The 17,123-nt window shown below is 34.9% G+C and overlaps 1 protein-coding gene across 7 annotated transcripts in view; it reads left to right on the forward strand.

Moving 5' to 3' along the window:
• The window catches only part of mbc (dedicator of cytokinesis protein myoblast city), a 122,568-nt gene that overhangs the window by 48,032 nt on the left and 57,413 nt on the right, over positions 1 to 17,123 (forward strand). For 6 of the 7 annotated variants that reach the window (XR_014440952.1, XR_014440953.1, XM_083114517.1 and 3 more), the window contains exons 17-18: positions 5,389 to 5,563; positions 14,986 to 15,096. Coding sequence is in view for 5 of the 7 variants with exons in the window: in XM_083114517.1 (XP_082970643.1) it covers positions 5,389 to 5,563; positions 14,986 to 15,096 (286 nt within the window). In the remaining 2 variants the exon portion in view is untranslated. The remainder of the gene's footprint in view (positions 1 to 5,388; positions 5,564 to 14,985; positions 15,097 to 17,123) is intronic. The other variant, XM_083114519.1, reaches the window with a different exon arrangement.

A 17,123-nucleotide genomic window follows, 5' to 3' on the forward strand; every position in this document is an offset into this window, starting at 1 on the left:
TTTCAAAATTCGAGGGTGTAGAATAGGGTACCCGACCCAATAATAAGTTATCATCAGACAATATTGTAAAAAAACTATTCAAATTTGTTAATATAAAACTTCTGAGAAATTATATCAATTTGTATTCAATTCTGGAAAGAAAAAATATCAATAAAGAATGAGGTAAAAAAATGATCATGAGCACTACTGAAAGAAAGATGGTTGAAGCTGAAATGAAAAAATTGTAAGTATCTTATTTCTTTATCCCAGGTTGCGTTTTTACCGAAGCAAAGTGACGTGTATTAGTTGTGTATTACTCCTACAGTGCTTAAAAAACGTCATAAATAAGATTATGAGACTTAGAAGGGATAAATGACATAAGATAGATTGCACGTGCAAGACTGATACTGAACAAAGAACTAGGCAGGTGAGTTCAGTGCAAGTGTATAAAAGGAAAATCAGCACAAAATGGAGAAGAAACTAGATAAAATAATTGAATTGATAATGGACACAAAAATTAGTCTTGGAAAAAGCTTGGACAGAATGTTTGAGGAATTGAAAAGTGAAATGAAACAAATGGATAAGGATTTGGCACAGTACAGAGTGGAGTGTAGTCAGAGGAGTGAAAAGTCAGATAAGAAGATAGATAAACAAAACAGGGAAACCACCTGTTTAAAGCTAAATGTTGACATAATGGAAAAGAAAAATGAGGAGAGTAGAAAAATGATCCAGCACAACTCTTCCTCAATTACTGAAGTTCGAAAGGAGTTAGCAGACACCAAGGAGGTAGTGAGAAAGATTTTAAATAAAAGTGAAAATGGAACCAACTCAATGTTTATGCAAGAATTAGAGTGTGTTAAGAATAGATTAGGAGAATTAGAAGAAAAACAAGTGAGATGCATGCTAGACAGAGGTACTTCAAGAAATCTATTGGATGACTCACAAATCTTGATTCCTACGTCTGCACTTATTAGTCAGTTAGACACAGAATCAGTTAGCCAATCAAAAATCCAAATTGAGCAAAAAGGACACAGCAATGCAACAGACATAGAAGAGGTATGTAAATTCTTGTGCCCAGAAAATTATGCATGTCCACCTACAATAGTTATTGCCACGAACAGTTTTGATTTGGAAAAAGAAAGTAAGAACAATGTGGAACAAAGCATCAAGTGTATAGTTAATGCCTTAAGTGAAATTAGAGAGACTCTTACGGAGAGTAGTAAAATTAATGCAAGCTTGCTTGAATTTATGGAAGTAAATGTACATCATCAGAACAGTTTGCATAAGAACAATTCTACGTACTTTTCTCAAAATCAAACACATGATGTAATGCGACTTAAGATTGTCAGCTCCAAGATATCCAGTAGTAGTAACGACTCCTCAGATAGTCACAAACAAGAGAAAATGGTGAAGAAAGTAAAAAGTAGAAAGAAGAAAAAGCAAAAAAAGAAATCGAGAAGGGAAGCTGGATGTAGAAGTTCCGACAGTGAGAAGGCGTATTTCAGAGAAGATAAAGACTTACCAATGCTTAGTGAAGATGTCAGAAGACACACAAAGTGGGAAACTTTTAAGATAAAGCATGTTACAGACAGTACGGAAGATGAAGGAATTGGTTCTGCAAGTTCCGAGCAAACAGGAAATAAAGATGACGAGAGACAAAAGAAAAAAGTGAAAATGAAGAAGCAAGGTGATCATAAAGTCAACAATACAGACAATCTTGGATCCGAAAACACACACACGGAATTCTTAGTATTGCCTTAATGTCAATAGTGTGCTTTGTGAAATTAACCAGATGTATATATTGTAATTCTTTCAAAAGTGATTTATAGTGAAATATGTCTTGTTCTTTCATAAGTCTTTCATAAATGTATATATAAAAAAAAAAAAAAAAAAAAAAGTTAAGTGCTAGGTAATATGTTAAAAGAAAATGTCAAGTAACGTGCACTGCAACATTATTTTTCTTGTCAATGTTCATTACTGTGATGAAACCAGAACAGTACAAAAATTTCCTACCATAATGTGGATGGATTGTTTAAATAGTAGAATTAACCATATGAATGCAAAGTAATGCCATTGAAGCAACTTAACTACTTTTGTTTTCTCATACGAGTACCATGAATTATGTTTTAATAATAAGTTGAGTGGTAGGTAGTACTTTTAAAAATATTAGAGACGATAAGTGTATGCATGTTCATGTATATCTCTATATGTGTATACATCTTGGTATGTTGATGTAACGAAAACTGCTTTGCTGGCAAAACCTTAAATCAAGTTTGAGAAGTGAAAAGTATCAGTTTTTAAATATCGCTATTGGTACAGTCAGCTGCAAAATAAATACATTTATTTTCTTTTATATTCTTCGCATGTCTCAAAATAACATTATTATTCATGATGCTAGTCCAGCATTTGTATACCGATGTCCTTGCATTTTATGTTTAATTCTTGAACTCCGAATAATAACAAATGAGTAAATATTTGTGTCAGTATGTAAGAACATGTATTTAAAATAGTAAACAAATAACCCACGGATGCATACTTCAATAAGATGCATTCATGTGATACAGTGTACTAAATATTTATTCACATGCTATTGCAAGGTGTTACATATTGTTTTCAGAGATCTGAATTTATGTTTGTACAACAGCAAAGTAAGATATTATTTCTGCATGTTTATCTATTATTGTGAGACATGTATGCTCATTTTGAAGCAATCTATGTGTTTTAGCCTTCCGTTGAATTATCTGCAGACAATGATTCGGTACTATAATATGTTATAAAAGTGTTTTCTTTAGAATTACACGTAATGTTGATTAGATTACAGAGAGTAAATATGGTGAAGTGCAATGTACTTTGTGATACATTTGCAGCCAGCTGTATACTTTTATGCTATTAATCGATTTCAAAGTCCTTGATAACATGACACTAGGAAAAATCTTACCTGAAATTGTATTGGCATTGTAACAACAAAAATTTGTAGAGATCAATTTGGTATCCACACCTCCACTAAAAACAAATCTTTCAAAGGCATTATAGTAATTTGGGTAGCATTTGACTTCTAGATAGTGAGTTATATTTACAGTATTCCATTACTTCGGTCAGTATCTCATTCACATGCAAGGTATTTTAGTAGTCTGTCTCATGTGATTTACTGTACTTTGAATATTCAATCTTGAAATTGAGTGGCGAATTAGTTCTAAGTTTTCATTCATGGTTCATGTTCAATTAATACCATATAGATACAAGCATATATATAAAAATTCGATTTTTATAAAGTTGCTGTGGCAGTATTGTAGATACATGGCATTTTACGTAACAAAATTTATGGTGTAAAAAAAAAATGGTATTTCTTATTTAGATGGTAATTTGTCTGGTTCATTGAAATAATCACTTTAATCAATGCAATCCCATTTTAGCTTAAGTATACTGACTTTGTTTAATTTTTCTAATTATTCAGACATAATTTGGTAATATTTTGTAACTTGATATATACGTAGACGCGTAAGCTCTGTAGAGTGGTATCTTAAATGTGATGAAAATGTATATGTGATACCCTTAGATTTCTCAGGGTAATGTTATAAAATCACATAATATTTATTTTCCAGTATAATGTAAGTTGTACCTAGCTCATCGGAGATAGATTTTCCTTAAATGTTTTGTTCTTTGTGAATAGTTAAGATATGCAACCTTAATTTTGAATATTCAATATTGGTATATAATGAGCATAAATATTGATGGTATGTGAATTATCAGAATAACTGGTTAACAAATTCTGTGCTTTCACTCATAGTTAATACTCAGTTAGCATAATATATGCAAGCGCAAATAACCAAAATTTTAAAATTTGCAAGATTAATAAGGTGGTATTGCGCCGATATGGAATTCCACACAATACATACATGTAAAAGAATATGCACAGTGTTTATTTAGTTACTGCTCAAGGAAAAATTTGTATGCTCCTTCAATATGCTTATTTTGTCCATGTTCAGGTATAATAGGCATTTGAATGACATGTGGTGTACACACGCTCAGTTGAAAATATATTTCATACATAATATTCATTCCTTAAACTTATTTATTCATGTTGACAATGTGAGGTCAGCAAAAATAAATATATTTATATATATATGCATCTTGCTCACAAATGAAGAGTTTGTACTATTTCTTGTATTGCATTAAGATTGGAAGTAGCAAAGTGCTTCCTGCTGAATTTCGTTAAAAAATTTCTTGTAGAACTTACTATTTTGTAACATGAATGTTGCATATTGTCATTGCAAATTAGTCATTCACTCAGGTATTATACCATATTTGCTATACTTGTTTTTATAGCATTATGCTATTAAGCTAGCATATAAAAATAAAAAAAAAATATGGGTTCATTTCATAATTTCACATCAAATATCATTTTGCCTTTGTATGTTTCCATATAAACATAGTAAAACTAAAAAATCATTGTGAAATAAATTTATTCAGGTAAATGTTTCAAAACAAAACAGAAAAGTTCAGGATATTCAAAAAACAAATTGTAATTATATCATTTGTACAAGAAAAATTTCATACTTATGTACATTTTAAAATTTCATGTAAAATGTCTTGGTTGAGTTGTGCAGTGGATGGTTTGGGATATTCAGGGTCTGTAGTTCGAACCCATGTTGAGCGCCATATATCAATATCATCATGATACTGATATATAAAAGCCATTTGGCAAGAAAAATTTAGCTTTCTTATTACTTCTATAAAAAGAAATTACATACATTTTTCTTTATGGCAATTAGAAATTAAACTTTGTTATCTTCCTACATGTGGTTTATCTTCTCAATTTCAAATAAAATTATAAATTCTGTAAAAAGAGATCAATAAATTAACTCATTTCCACCACAGTAAAACATTCAGAAACAATAAAGAAAAATGTTAGAAAATACTCATAAGTCCAGAGCCATCTATTGTTCACCATTGCAATCCATATCCCAACATAGCAGCGATTTTTTTTAAAAAACCTATTTTATTTCAAATTATTCAATAATAAGTTATCATCAGACAATATTGTAAAAAAACTATTCAAATTTGTTAATATAAAACTTCTGAGAAATTATATCAATTTGTATTCAATTCTGGAAAGAAAAAATATCAATAAAGAATGAGGTAAAAAAATGATCATGAGCACTACTGAAAGAAAGATGGTTGAAGCTGAAATGAAAAAATTGTAAGTATCTTATTTCTTTATCCCAGGTTGCGTTTTTACCGAAGCAAAGTGACGTGTATTAGTTGTGTATTACTCCTACAGTGCTTAAAAAACGTCATATCAGTTACTATTTTAATGCATAGAATCCAGTCCCCTTTAGCCTATTTGTGCATATATTTGTCTTAGAGTAATTCCAGTTTTTATATGGATTCCTGATTTTTGTTTTGTAGTTATATTCTGACTGATCTCATCAACCAGCTGGCCCCTAATCGTCTGACAAAGCAGAAGATGATGACAGTGAACGATATTGTTCACAGTCAGCTTTTTCTGTGCTCAGAATGCCGTGCAATTTTAATGCCCGTCATCATGACAAAGATTAAGGAACTACTAGAAGGAAAAGAGGAGGTAAGTTAGAATTTTGTTTATAATGTGGATAAGAGAGGCAGGGACAAATGGCAGCCCAGGCCAAACATCCACGATTCAACCGTACTACTGGAAATTATTCTGAACAGCTACCTGATGAAAGTACAAGAACGTAGCATTCGTAGTTGCAAACATTTAAATATCTCTGTAATTGGCCCAGCGTTCTCTGTAATGAATTCATCTCTGTTTCTTTTGGTGCCATCAACAACTGAGCTTCAATGTTTGTTGTTAAATGCAACCTGCCAGTTCCATCATTATCATTACTCACTGATACATTTAAGGTTCTACTGTTTTGGAAATCCTTGTTTCTGTCTTTCGGATGTTAAGGTGGATGTACTTCACAGTCATTCATTAACTCTCTCTGAGAAGATGACATGTGCCACTTTTAGCTAATTTCAATGCCTAAATTGAGCCTCCCCTGTGGCATAGTACTAGTGTCGTAGCCTTGTAATCAAGGGATCCCAGGTTTGATTGCTGGTGGAGGTGCATAGTGGTTCCGATCTCACTTTAAACTGTAGATTGAGTCCCAATTAGCCTTACTGTGCATAAAATGGACTTAAAACACCAATCCAATCAATCAATAATGATCTAAATTAAAGAAGGGAGACTCACGATTGAACCCTCAAGTCCAAGCGTGGATTCAAACCCACTACATTTGGTGATAAGATCTTGAGTCCGTGCACTCAGCCACCTTGCTAAGTGATACGCATTTATATATTAATTAGGTCCGTAACACATTTTTATATGAAATAGACCCATGACTTACTTTTCAGTGTGCATCATTCTGGATGCAATGTATGCCTCACAAGTAAAAGTTGATCTTTTGTAGGTAATATATTCAGTCAGTAGACATCTGAAGATCTGAGGTGAAAGCAAGCTAGTGAAGAGAACCCATGCTGCTTGTCAAATGCTAACAGGGACAAGTTTACATACTGTCATCTTACAATCTTACAATCTTACAATTACAGCATGCATTTCTATATATTTTAAATTTAGATCACCCTTTGCAATTTACAGTACCATGTGTCATGGCTCCTTCCAACAACACGAGCAGCTCTTCAAATGCTATTAAATGTATATCTGTGGACGTAGAGTGTACTTTTTCTGAGAAATGGAATGAATAGGATGTAATACCAGGTGTGCCGGTTAATAATTCTTAATTGATCCGAAAGAAAACAAGTGTATCTGGGTAGAAAGGTAGCAAATGCTTTATTCAGAGTATGCGCCATGGCTAGCTATACATTGTGCCCATCTGTCCGTCAAATTGTGGATGCCCTTCCAGAAAAATCATTCACATTTTGAGATGATCCAGTCAGCAAGCCATTGTTTAACATCTTCGTAATTGTTGAAGTGTTGCTGGGAAAGTGAGTGAGACATCAATGAAAACAAGTGGTAATCCGAAGGGGCTAAGTCTGGTGAGTATGGCGGGTGGGGCAAGAATTCCCAGTCAAGTGCAGAAATGGTGTGTCTGATGCCTTTCGCTGTGTGTGATGCATTGTTGTGCTGCAAAATCACTTTTCCGTGTCTTGTCGCCCAATCTCGGCACTTTTCGATCAATGCATGGTTCAAATTGACAAGTTGTTGACGGTAGCGAACGGCATTCACTGTTTCACCTGGTTTCAGAAGCTCATGGTACACCACACCCTTCTGATCCCACCAAATGCACAGCATTGTCTTCCTTCCAAGCAATTCGGTTTTGCGGTCGATGTTGAAGTTTGTCCTGGGTCGACCCATGACTTTTTGCATTTTGGGTTCTCGAAGTAGATCCATTTTCCGTCCCCAGTCACTATCCGATGCAAGAAAGACTTTCTTTCATGCCGAGAAAGCAACACTTCACACACCGTTTTTCGCTTTTCCATTTGTCTGTCGTTCAGATGATGTGGGCGTGTTGACGTGTGGCGGTGTCTTGCTGAGTATCGTCCATTATTGGTGTTGCATGTTTTTGTGTGCCGGCGCGAGAATGTTGGAGCTTGAATTTAGCAATGAATAAACATTACTAAATTTCTTGTGATACTTGGCAAGAGTGAAAGTGTAATAAGAGACGTATTAGTCCAAGTTTATGGGGATAATGGCATGAAGAAACAGCAGTGTGCAAAATGGATTAAACATTTTTCTGAGGGAAGAGAAAGCATTACCGATGAAAAGAGGCAAGGGCAACCAGTAACAAGCAGAACTGGCGAGAGCATTGCAAAAATTTGTCGGATTGTGCATCAAAATCATTGGCTGACTGTGAAAAGCAAAGCAGACCAAGTAATATAGAGAAACAGTTACGAAAATATTGGCATGAGAAGGATTGATGAACAAAAGCAAAAGAGAGCCAAAGTTTGTCAAGATGATGTTTTTGGGCCACGTTATCACTGGCGATGAAAAAGTCATAGCCCAATGACTTAATTGTCAGACCTCATATATACAGGATGAACTGTCAAGGCTCTCAAGCCGAGTACATATGCATTTGTCAGTTTTTTTTTGTTTCCCATTCAACCACATCCAACTTAACTCTAACAGGCTGAGTTTCCAGAATGTGTAGCCTTAAATATATCAATGGTTTTAAACATCAACACAAAAATTGTTACTTCTTCAGTGGTCTTTTCAAGATATTTTCCTTTGTATAATTTGACAGTACATTATTATTCTTAAAGAAAATGTGCTGCTAGCACACTGCACCCAGTGTTGCTTCCTCTGTGTGAAGATCAACAATTATCACTGTTTGTATTTTAATTTTCACACTATTATTGCCCATTTTAGTGGGAAAGCACTGTTCGTTTACTAATGTCATTTGTCAACCTTTCAAATTTTGAAAATGTCTGATAATATTTCATGCACAAAGTGTAATCTTTTTGTTAACTTCAGTATAGTATTTACCAAATTGACACTATTTATTAATTTATTGTGCTAGAATGGACTGAATTAATAATTTTACTTTTTATTTTGCTAGTACGTGTTTGGATGCAAACACTTGCTAGTACAAGGAAATATTACTTTTAATGTGTCTGCTTTGTTTATGCTAATCATAAAAAGATCTTATGTTTGCACTGCTATTAAACTACATTATAGATACAGTGGAACCTCGATTTTACGTTTTTCAAGGAAGCAAGCTGAATAAAATAACAATGTAAAATCTAGGAAAATTTTATAGCATTTTGCTCTATTGGAACCTTGTATATTGAATGCATAATGCAGGAAAATGTAAAATCAGGGTTTCACTATAACATTTGCGCATGTATACAGCATGTGGTATGAATAATTGCATGCCATGGAGCTTGCTGAGTTTTCTATAGATACTGAATTTTCTTTCCTATACTGTCTTAGATTATTAACACTCTAATTAGCAAATTCATATCTATCTTCATAGCACAATGGAATTTACCTTGCGACAGTAAAACTAACATTACATTTTGTGTATTTCATTTAACATTTGCATTTGTATATCGCTTGAATTTATTACGATAATACTTATTGTTGAAACAGGCAGATCGTGTAGAATTTTTGCAGGTATTGCCAATTTTAAATAAATTGCTCTCTTGGTTTGTGCTGTCATGAGAATTACTGCATATAAATTTTCATCTTACAAAATTATTATACATACAATAAGGAAACATAGTATTAACAATAGTGCTAAATATGTATTTTCCTTCTAATTTAGGTGTAACGAACACTTACAATAAAACTGTAATCATCTAAAATTTTATTTAATATTAGGTGTAATTGTTACATGTCATATTAAAGACATTCATTGTTACTAAAAGCTACACTATGTGGTTGTGTCCATATGCCAACACCAACTAGAAACATTAGCTAACATTAGCTATAAGAATATCAGGATCTACTCTAGTGAAATGAGATTTAGGAGATGAATCTTGTCGGTACTTTTTAGATCCTTATGTACTCTGTAACTTAACTATTATTTCTTTCTTTTTGTCATGAATAAGACTAATCCTCAGGTATCACTCAAAGTTGACACGTTGCCTTAGTTTGACACAATTGGTATCGGCTAATAAAAGCATATCATTGTGTTGGTATAATTGCTGTTAATTGGCTTAGCAAAGTTATTACAAATTCTGGCATTATCTAGGTATGAACCCACATAATGGTACAAGTTATTATACAAAGGCTGTCGCAGAGAAGGTGAGACAGATTTTTTCCTGGCTTGGCAACACTGCGTATGGTTTTGGCACTAGTCGCGTCGTGTAGGATGACTCATTCTGTTTCCGTAGCAAGTTGTCACATGTTACAAAACCACGTTAGTGAGCAGCTGTGTTGATTTACGTGGAACGTGTTTCGTTTACCACTCCAGGTTTTTGTGTATAACATTGCTTTTCGCGATGAGTATTCAAGATGAACAGCGACATGCCATAAAATTTTGTTGGCATTTAGGGAAAAGTACTGCGGAATCATATGCAATGTTTCAACAGGCATATGCCGATCAAGACAGACTGATTAGAGCCACAGTATTACCAAGGAGTCATTGAGACACTGCGCCAGCACGTAGCAAAAAAGAGGCTGCATTTGAAGAACTCCTTCATATTGCACCACGATAACGCACAGCCACACACTGCGCGGGCTTTTCAGGATTACGCGACGAAGAGAAAAATATAAATTTTCCTGCATCCAGCCCGGATCTTGCACCCTGCGACTTTTGGCTATTTCCACTCTTAAAGGCCGCTTTACGTGGTCGTCATTTCATGACGAACAAAAAAGTGATCACCGCAGCGCAAGTTTTCTTCAGTTCGCTACCTGACAACGAATTTTAAAAGACATTCACAAAGTGGCAGGAGCGTGTGGACGCTTGCTTAGCTGCCAATGGTGCCTATTTTGAAAAAGATGTACGTCTACTTGATATGGCTGATTCTGAAAAAAAATTTGTGGTTTGTAATTTTTTTGTTTCATTTTAATGATTCTTGGAGGGGTCCATGTACATGCTTGTCTTTTAACCGCTACGCAGTCACGACTTTTAGACCTATTGCGCTCATTTTGGTCTCAATCGGCAGCTAATGAACCAAATTTTCACCCTAGTACATTTGCTAGCCAATGGACGTTGCTGTTTTCCTATACAGGAATTAGTCTCACCTTCTCTGCGACAGCCTTTGTATATCAATGTTTTTTACAATGCGATTTTACTGCAGTCAGTTGAACAAATTCACTTAAATATCTTCTTAAGCCACCTGTTGATAATCAGGAACGAAATTAAACACACTGCAAAAGAATGCATTAAAATTCCAACATTTCATGGACCAGAAGAGTGAATACTAGTAAAAAGTTTTAAAGAATACTGACAAAATGACAGCTTGATTTTGTCAAGGAAGCCCTTGAAAAGTCTGAATTTTGTACCTTGTTATTAACAGGTAAGAGCACAATATATAAATTTAACAATATATTATTTGCATGGCCTTTTGCCTTGGAACCCAAAATGTGCACAATGTATATAATTTTGTATAATTAACTTACACATTTTTCAATGGTATGACTGACTAATCATTTCTTCTCTTTTTCCTGTACATACATGCATTGATAAAGAAGGGAAAGCAGGTATGTGGATGATAACTTTCTCTGTGTGAGTCTGGGGAGTGAGTGTGTGTGTATATGTGTACATGATGTACTGGCTTTTATCAGCCTTGGCAAATGAATGGCACACTACCGTTTAATATTATGATGCACTCAATACACGAGGATAGTTTCAGAGAAACTGCAAGTCAAGATTCAGGCACAGACCTGACATTAGCTCTGACAGAATGTAAGAACAGTTTAAACCAGACTTTACAAATTTAAACCATTCTAGGGGCCAGTTTTTCAATGTCTGGTCAACTTTTTTGGTCAGCCAACCACCAGTTTGAGTTTGAGTTAACCAACACCGGGTTTTTCAATGTGAAAATAACCAAAGGTTCACTGACCATAGGTTGGGTGCCGAACAATTGTATGTTGTGTGACGATTTTCTCACTCCCCAAATTCTGCTTGAATTTTTCTCCGTACACGTGAAAAACTGCAACTTTTATTAATCCAAATCCCGTTGAATTTATACATAATTATAAATCCCCTGAGGCAAGTTTTTCACAGTTTTGCTTTTGTTTTAATTGAAAAATAAAACCAAATTCTCTGTAGAGTCCTTTGCAGAACAATGTATGTGGCAGACGGAAGATTATTGTAATATAAGATTTCTTGAAGTTGACTAGTTAAATTTGAGTTTGAAATTCTTATTAAATTAACAATTTTTCATAAATTAGTATATTCCGTAACATTTGTTACTTGTGTTCGTGGATTTATTTCGAGTCTGAGTATGTGAAATGGAAAATGTAAACTCCTCACCTTAAATTAAATTATATACCTTTTAATTGAACTGAATTAGAATTTTTGGATACATTGGAATTGCAAAGACCCTTCATGTTGTTAATACATAAGATTAAAATAGAGAAAACATGTGCTTGTACCTTTGGATTTTTGGAAAGTTGACCTTGAAAACCGGGAATTACACTTGAATTTTATCACGGTCCTAGAGAGGCCACCCTGTTATTGGATTAAAAGTGATGCCAATGCCACTGATATCAGCTGAAGTCAATACATCTGCCCTAGAGCTAATATCAATACCTATACCAATTCAGTTACAGTTTCCCTGTACATTGGTGTACATATGATACCTGATTTGTATGTGAATCTTGAATCCTTTCATTCAGAGCTGTTATAGTTCTTTGTTTGTCATGACCCAAAAAGGAAAATATTGCTGTGTACATTTTTCTGGAGGGTGTAGAATACTCAACATTGGGTTTTTTGTGAGTTCAGACACTTGGCAACACTGTTCACCTCTGTTTTGTGCTGTATCATTGACACTGTAGTAGCTGCCTCCATGGGGGACAGTGGAAGTTGAAATTTCATAATAAATAAGAATTCCACTTCCTTCTATCTTTTTATTCTACTTTATAAACAAAACAAAAAAAAATGTATGTCCATAAGCTTATAGCATAATCTGTACTGACCAAGAAAAGTATGACTCTTTACTACATTGTTAATAGCTTCAAGAATATAATTTTTTAACCTTTACAGGACCTTTTCAACTGTGCGCTATTAGAACTTGTCGTGAAGTACAAAAAAAAATCGTAGCTGTAGAACTTATTGTCACAGAGAGATGTACATCTTATTATGAATTATCTAATATTTGTTCTCTAGTAACTAAAAAGGTAAAGGTAAAGTGCTCCCCTGTGCATAGCACGATGCCATGAAGGCGTATAGGGGGTGTGGGGGTAACGCCCCACACTTTCTTGATCCAGTCGAGTGTGGGGGTGATGTGATCAGTATCATGCCCCTGACTGCCTTTACCCCCCAGGGTTTCCCCAATTAACCCATGGGTTAAGCACCGGGGCCGCTTCCATCGTTAGAAAAGTTCCCGGATTTGAACCGGCCAGGGATCGAACCCGGGACCTTTAGCATGGTAGTCAGACACGTTACCGACTGAGCCACCGCGGCCACACAAGTAACTAAAGGAAAACAAAAGACTTTTTCAAACATCGCTTGTTAATACTAGCAATGGACATATTGTTTTCTAATTTGAGTATGTAATTCCTTTAGAGGTATACTAATGAACACAAAAGACAGAACTGATGTCGTGTATAGTTTTCTAGAAATGCCATGTGGTCAGTCTGTGCAAATTTCGAAAATTGGGCCTTTACCCCTGCATTCCACCTGGACCCTCAATTGTCGCAAATTGCTTAAAGTGTTGGTTTTTACTCATTATTCCATGTAAAATGTATTTTTTTTTAATGCAGTGGTTATAGCCATTTTTATAAATCTCTAATAATAATACAAGGGGTAAAATACTTTATCAATCTCCCCATTTTTCAATAGTTATAATAGTAATTATGGATGTATTGTTTTGTAATTCGAGCATGTCATACATTCATATATATAATAATAATGGCCCGTGGTTCTACAGCCCTGGAATGGCCCTGCCCTATCTCTCTACTGGCAGTATCCCTCCCACAATCCTACCTAGAGGTGTGGAGATCTTTAACTGGTAATAGGATGACGTGGGGTTAGAGTGTCGAACCTTCAGCCTTTATAGGAGATTTTTGTGACCATGTTACACTACTGAGTAGCTCCCCATTTTCCTCACGATTGTGGGTTGCCACCGGTCCTATACACAGGCTGAAAACCCTGAGATTGAACCCAAGCAGACTCAAATCCATGCTGTCCTCCAGTCGGAGTCCAAAGCCCAGCACATTAGACTGCACAGCCACAGAGGATGACTTCATATATATATACAATGAATAAAAAAGACAGAACTGAAATACTGTATGTAGTTTTCAAGAAAGGCATGTTAATTGCTGCCATACAGTACTGTGAGATCTGTCCTGAACAGGTTTTCCAATGGTGGGAGATATATCTCCCATCCATCTACTAAGGGTTAGCCCTTTGATGCCCAGACTGTTTTCCTAGTATTTGCACCATTGCCCACAGTGTTTCCAGCAAGAAATTTGAGATTCCATATTATTTTAAATAAAATTTAATGTTCATGATATTCCAAATTAATCAGAAAAAACTATATCCAATTGTGCAATGCAGAAACACGAAATTTAATATCTTGGAAACTACAAATTGTAGAGTTACATATCATACCTGGTTTTCTTCAGTACATATTAGGCTGTAAGCTTATGGTCTTAAAAACCAACTTTGCTTTTTCAAGTAGCAGAAGAAGATGAAAATTTTGAAAAGAAATTCCCTAAATTTTAATTTGTCGTCCCCCACAGAGACCACTATCCTTGCAAAAATTACACTTGTTGATACTTTAAGCAAACAAATCCAAAGAAAGTGATGTGTCTCATATATACTTGAAAGTAACCAGTAGCAGGCATTTTTTGAAACAGTTTGAAGTGATGTGAGTTTGTTTTAAACTGTTTTTATGTTTTTGTTAATACAGCAATGTTGGGTAAGTGGCAATTTGTTTCTCTGAAATGACTTTTGTTTGTTGTGAATACAAGTTGACTGCACATGGTACAAGGATTGTACAAATATTATATCTGAGCATGTTGGTGATTCATCCATTATAATAGGTATGGAATGAGGGAGGGAGACTTGCACTTTTGTAAATATTATTCCCATTTCCTGAATCAGTTGTAAATAAAATTCCCATTTCCCGAATCAGTTGTAAAGTACCTTATGCATCATTCCACCTGGAGGAAGAGTTTGTGGATAAACTGTCACACACACATATATATATGAACATATGCATGCGAACTTCTGCATTCTGAACTGGTGGAAAGTTGAGATTCATGCAGAAAGCATCTACTGACCAACAGTCGTGCTTTATGATATGCTTGCTGGCTGCACTCATGATTAGGATTCTAAGAAGAGTTTTGACGTTTACTTAGAAAGAATATCTGTGTGGATAAAAGCAAAATAAACGTGCCACTTTCACCAGGGTCGAAGCAATGTTGAACTCCGCAACAAGTCGAAATCTGTAGCCAAAGTTGCCAAGGTTTTAGGAGCCAGCAAAGACAGGCTGCATAGCCACAGAGGGTATTCAGAAGAGGTGGGTAAAAGGCTTTACGTTATTTATTTTTATTTGAAAAATTGTATTAGGAATGAGCAATTATCAGGAATAGCTTTTATGTATCAAGAGGAATGTTGGATAGGAGAGTGTTTCTGTAGAGTGTAAGGTCAATGTTTCACTACATTCAAATTAATATAGAGAGTTGATAATTACTGAACATTACGAACCAAATTTTCACAATTTAGTAGGGATGGGACCGATTAATCGGTACTCTATTGGTAAAATTGTTGATTATTTTACCAATCCGATATATGGATAAATATCTGATAATTTGTGCAAAATTCTACCATTTTGTTGTAATTTTTATGGATAATTTCCATGCCCTACTTTCTTAAAAAAGTGAATGTCTAAATATGCAACTTCTTTTTCACTGCAGTCACCTTGAAACACACATTTATTAAGGAGGTCAATGAATCTTTCAGGTTCTTCAAGGACCATTTCTAATTTTATATCGGATCGGTAGAATATCGGTTATCAGTATCGGTAAATTTTATGTTGTTACTTTATCGGTATCAGGCAAAATTTCATATTGGCCCATCCCTACAATTTAGTATGATCAGAATTCTTACACCTTAAGCTACTTCTGTGTGTAGTCTACCATTATTAAAGCATTTGTCATGCTGGGGAACAAGCTCTTGCACACTTTTGTCAAAGAAGTGTGTGCCTGTACATGCTCAATGAAAGAGCAGTGACATAGCATGGCACAAATAGAAGGTCTTATATATGACAAAGAATCAGGTTTCTTTGACGAGAGTCTACCAAAGCTGGTTTCCCATCACAACAAATATCTTAACAATGGTGTTAACTACGTATATAGAGAAGCAACCTATACTGGAAGGATTCTGATCGTAATAAATTTTTGACAAATATGTGTGCCACAAAAAGAAACACTAATGTGTTCTATGTGAATAGCCTAATAGGCTGGAAGTATTTAGATCACAGAACCACAATAGCTGTAACTTTATTGGCAAATTTGTCATGTAAATTATGATGTTGGGAAGGGAAATATTGCTGATGAATAACAAATATGCAAAAAATTTAACATTGTTTTCAATATTTTTTCTGTTGACAAATTTATATTACTATTGTTTCATTCTTGTCTATTTATATGTAATTGTAATTACTCTAGGATTTTTATTTATACAGTAATGATTAAAATTTAAATTACATTTTTAATATACAGTGCAACCTCGATTTTACATTTTTCAGGACATTGTACAAAATAACTTTAATGCAGATAAATTTACAGGGGATGGACAAAAATATGGAAACACCACGACATCGGAACGGGTGATATGGACACAATTTTTCCACTTAAAATTGGACACAGTGCTACATTATTTTATTTTGCGCTGTGATATAGGACCCTCTCGGACTAGTAGGAGTCGACAGTTGCACTGTAGATAGCATGCAATGCAGTTGATACTGAATCATGTCCTAGCTGACAGTGTTTCAAAGAGGGTAAATTGTTGGTGCCTGCCTTGCAGGTGCCTCTGTTGCCAAAATAGCCATGTCATTTGGCGTATCGAGAGGGACTCTATCCAAGATCATGATGACATAATAGTGTGTCCGGAAAGACATCATCAAATAAACACCTGGGTGGATGAAAATGTACACTGAGTGAGAGAGATAGGACACTGAGAAGGATTGTGACCATGTTTTGCATGAAGAATGGCGCAAGATCCCATTATCCAACATCCAGGACTTGTATTTGTCCATTCCTCAGAGACTGCAGGCCATTTTGGAAGCTAAAGGCGGTCCTGAACCTTATTAGCTACAGCATTCCGGCTTTTCTTCGCAGGTGTTTCCATATGTTTGTCCATCCCCTGTATAAGCGAAGAAAATTTCTGAACATGCTGCTTTATTGAGAGCAGTCAGGCAGGAAAATGTAAAATTTGGATTCCACTGTATAATTTACAATGTTACAATGTCTGCCTTATGTGGTAGATTTTATCCTCATCCCCTGAAGATTCTATATTGTTCTTCAGTTGGCTCTCTCATATCTT

Source organism: Lepisma saccharinum, chromosome 29 (assembly GCF_977018435.1).
Source record: "Lepisma saccharinum chromosome 29, izLepSacc3.1, whole genome shotgun sequence".
NCBI classification, from domain to species: domain Eukaryota; kingdom Metazoa; phylum Arthropoda; class Insecta; order Zygentoma; family Lepismatidae; genus Lepisma; species Lepisma saccharinum.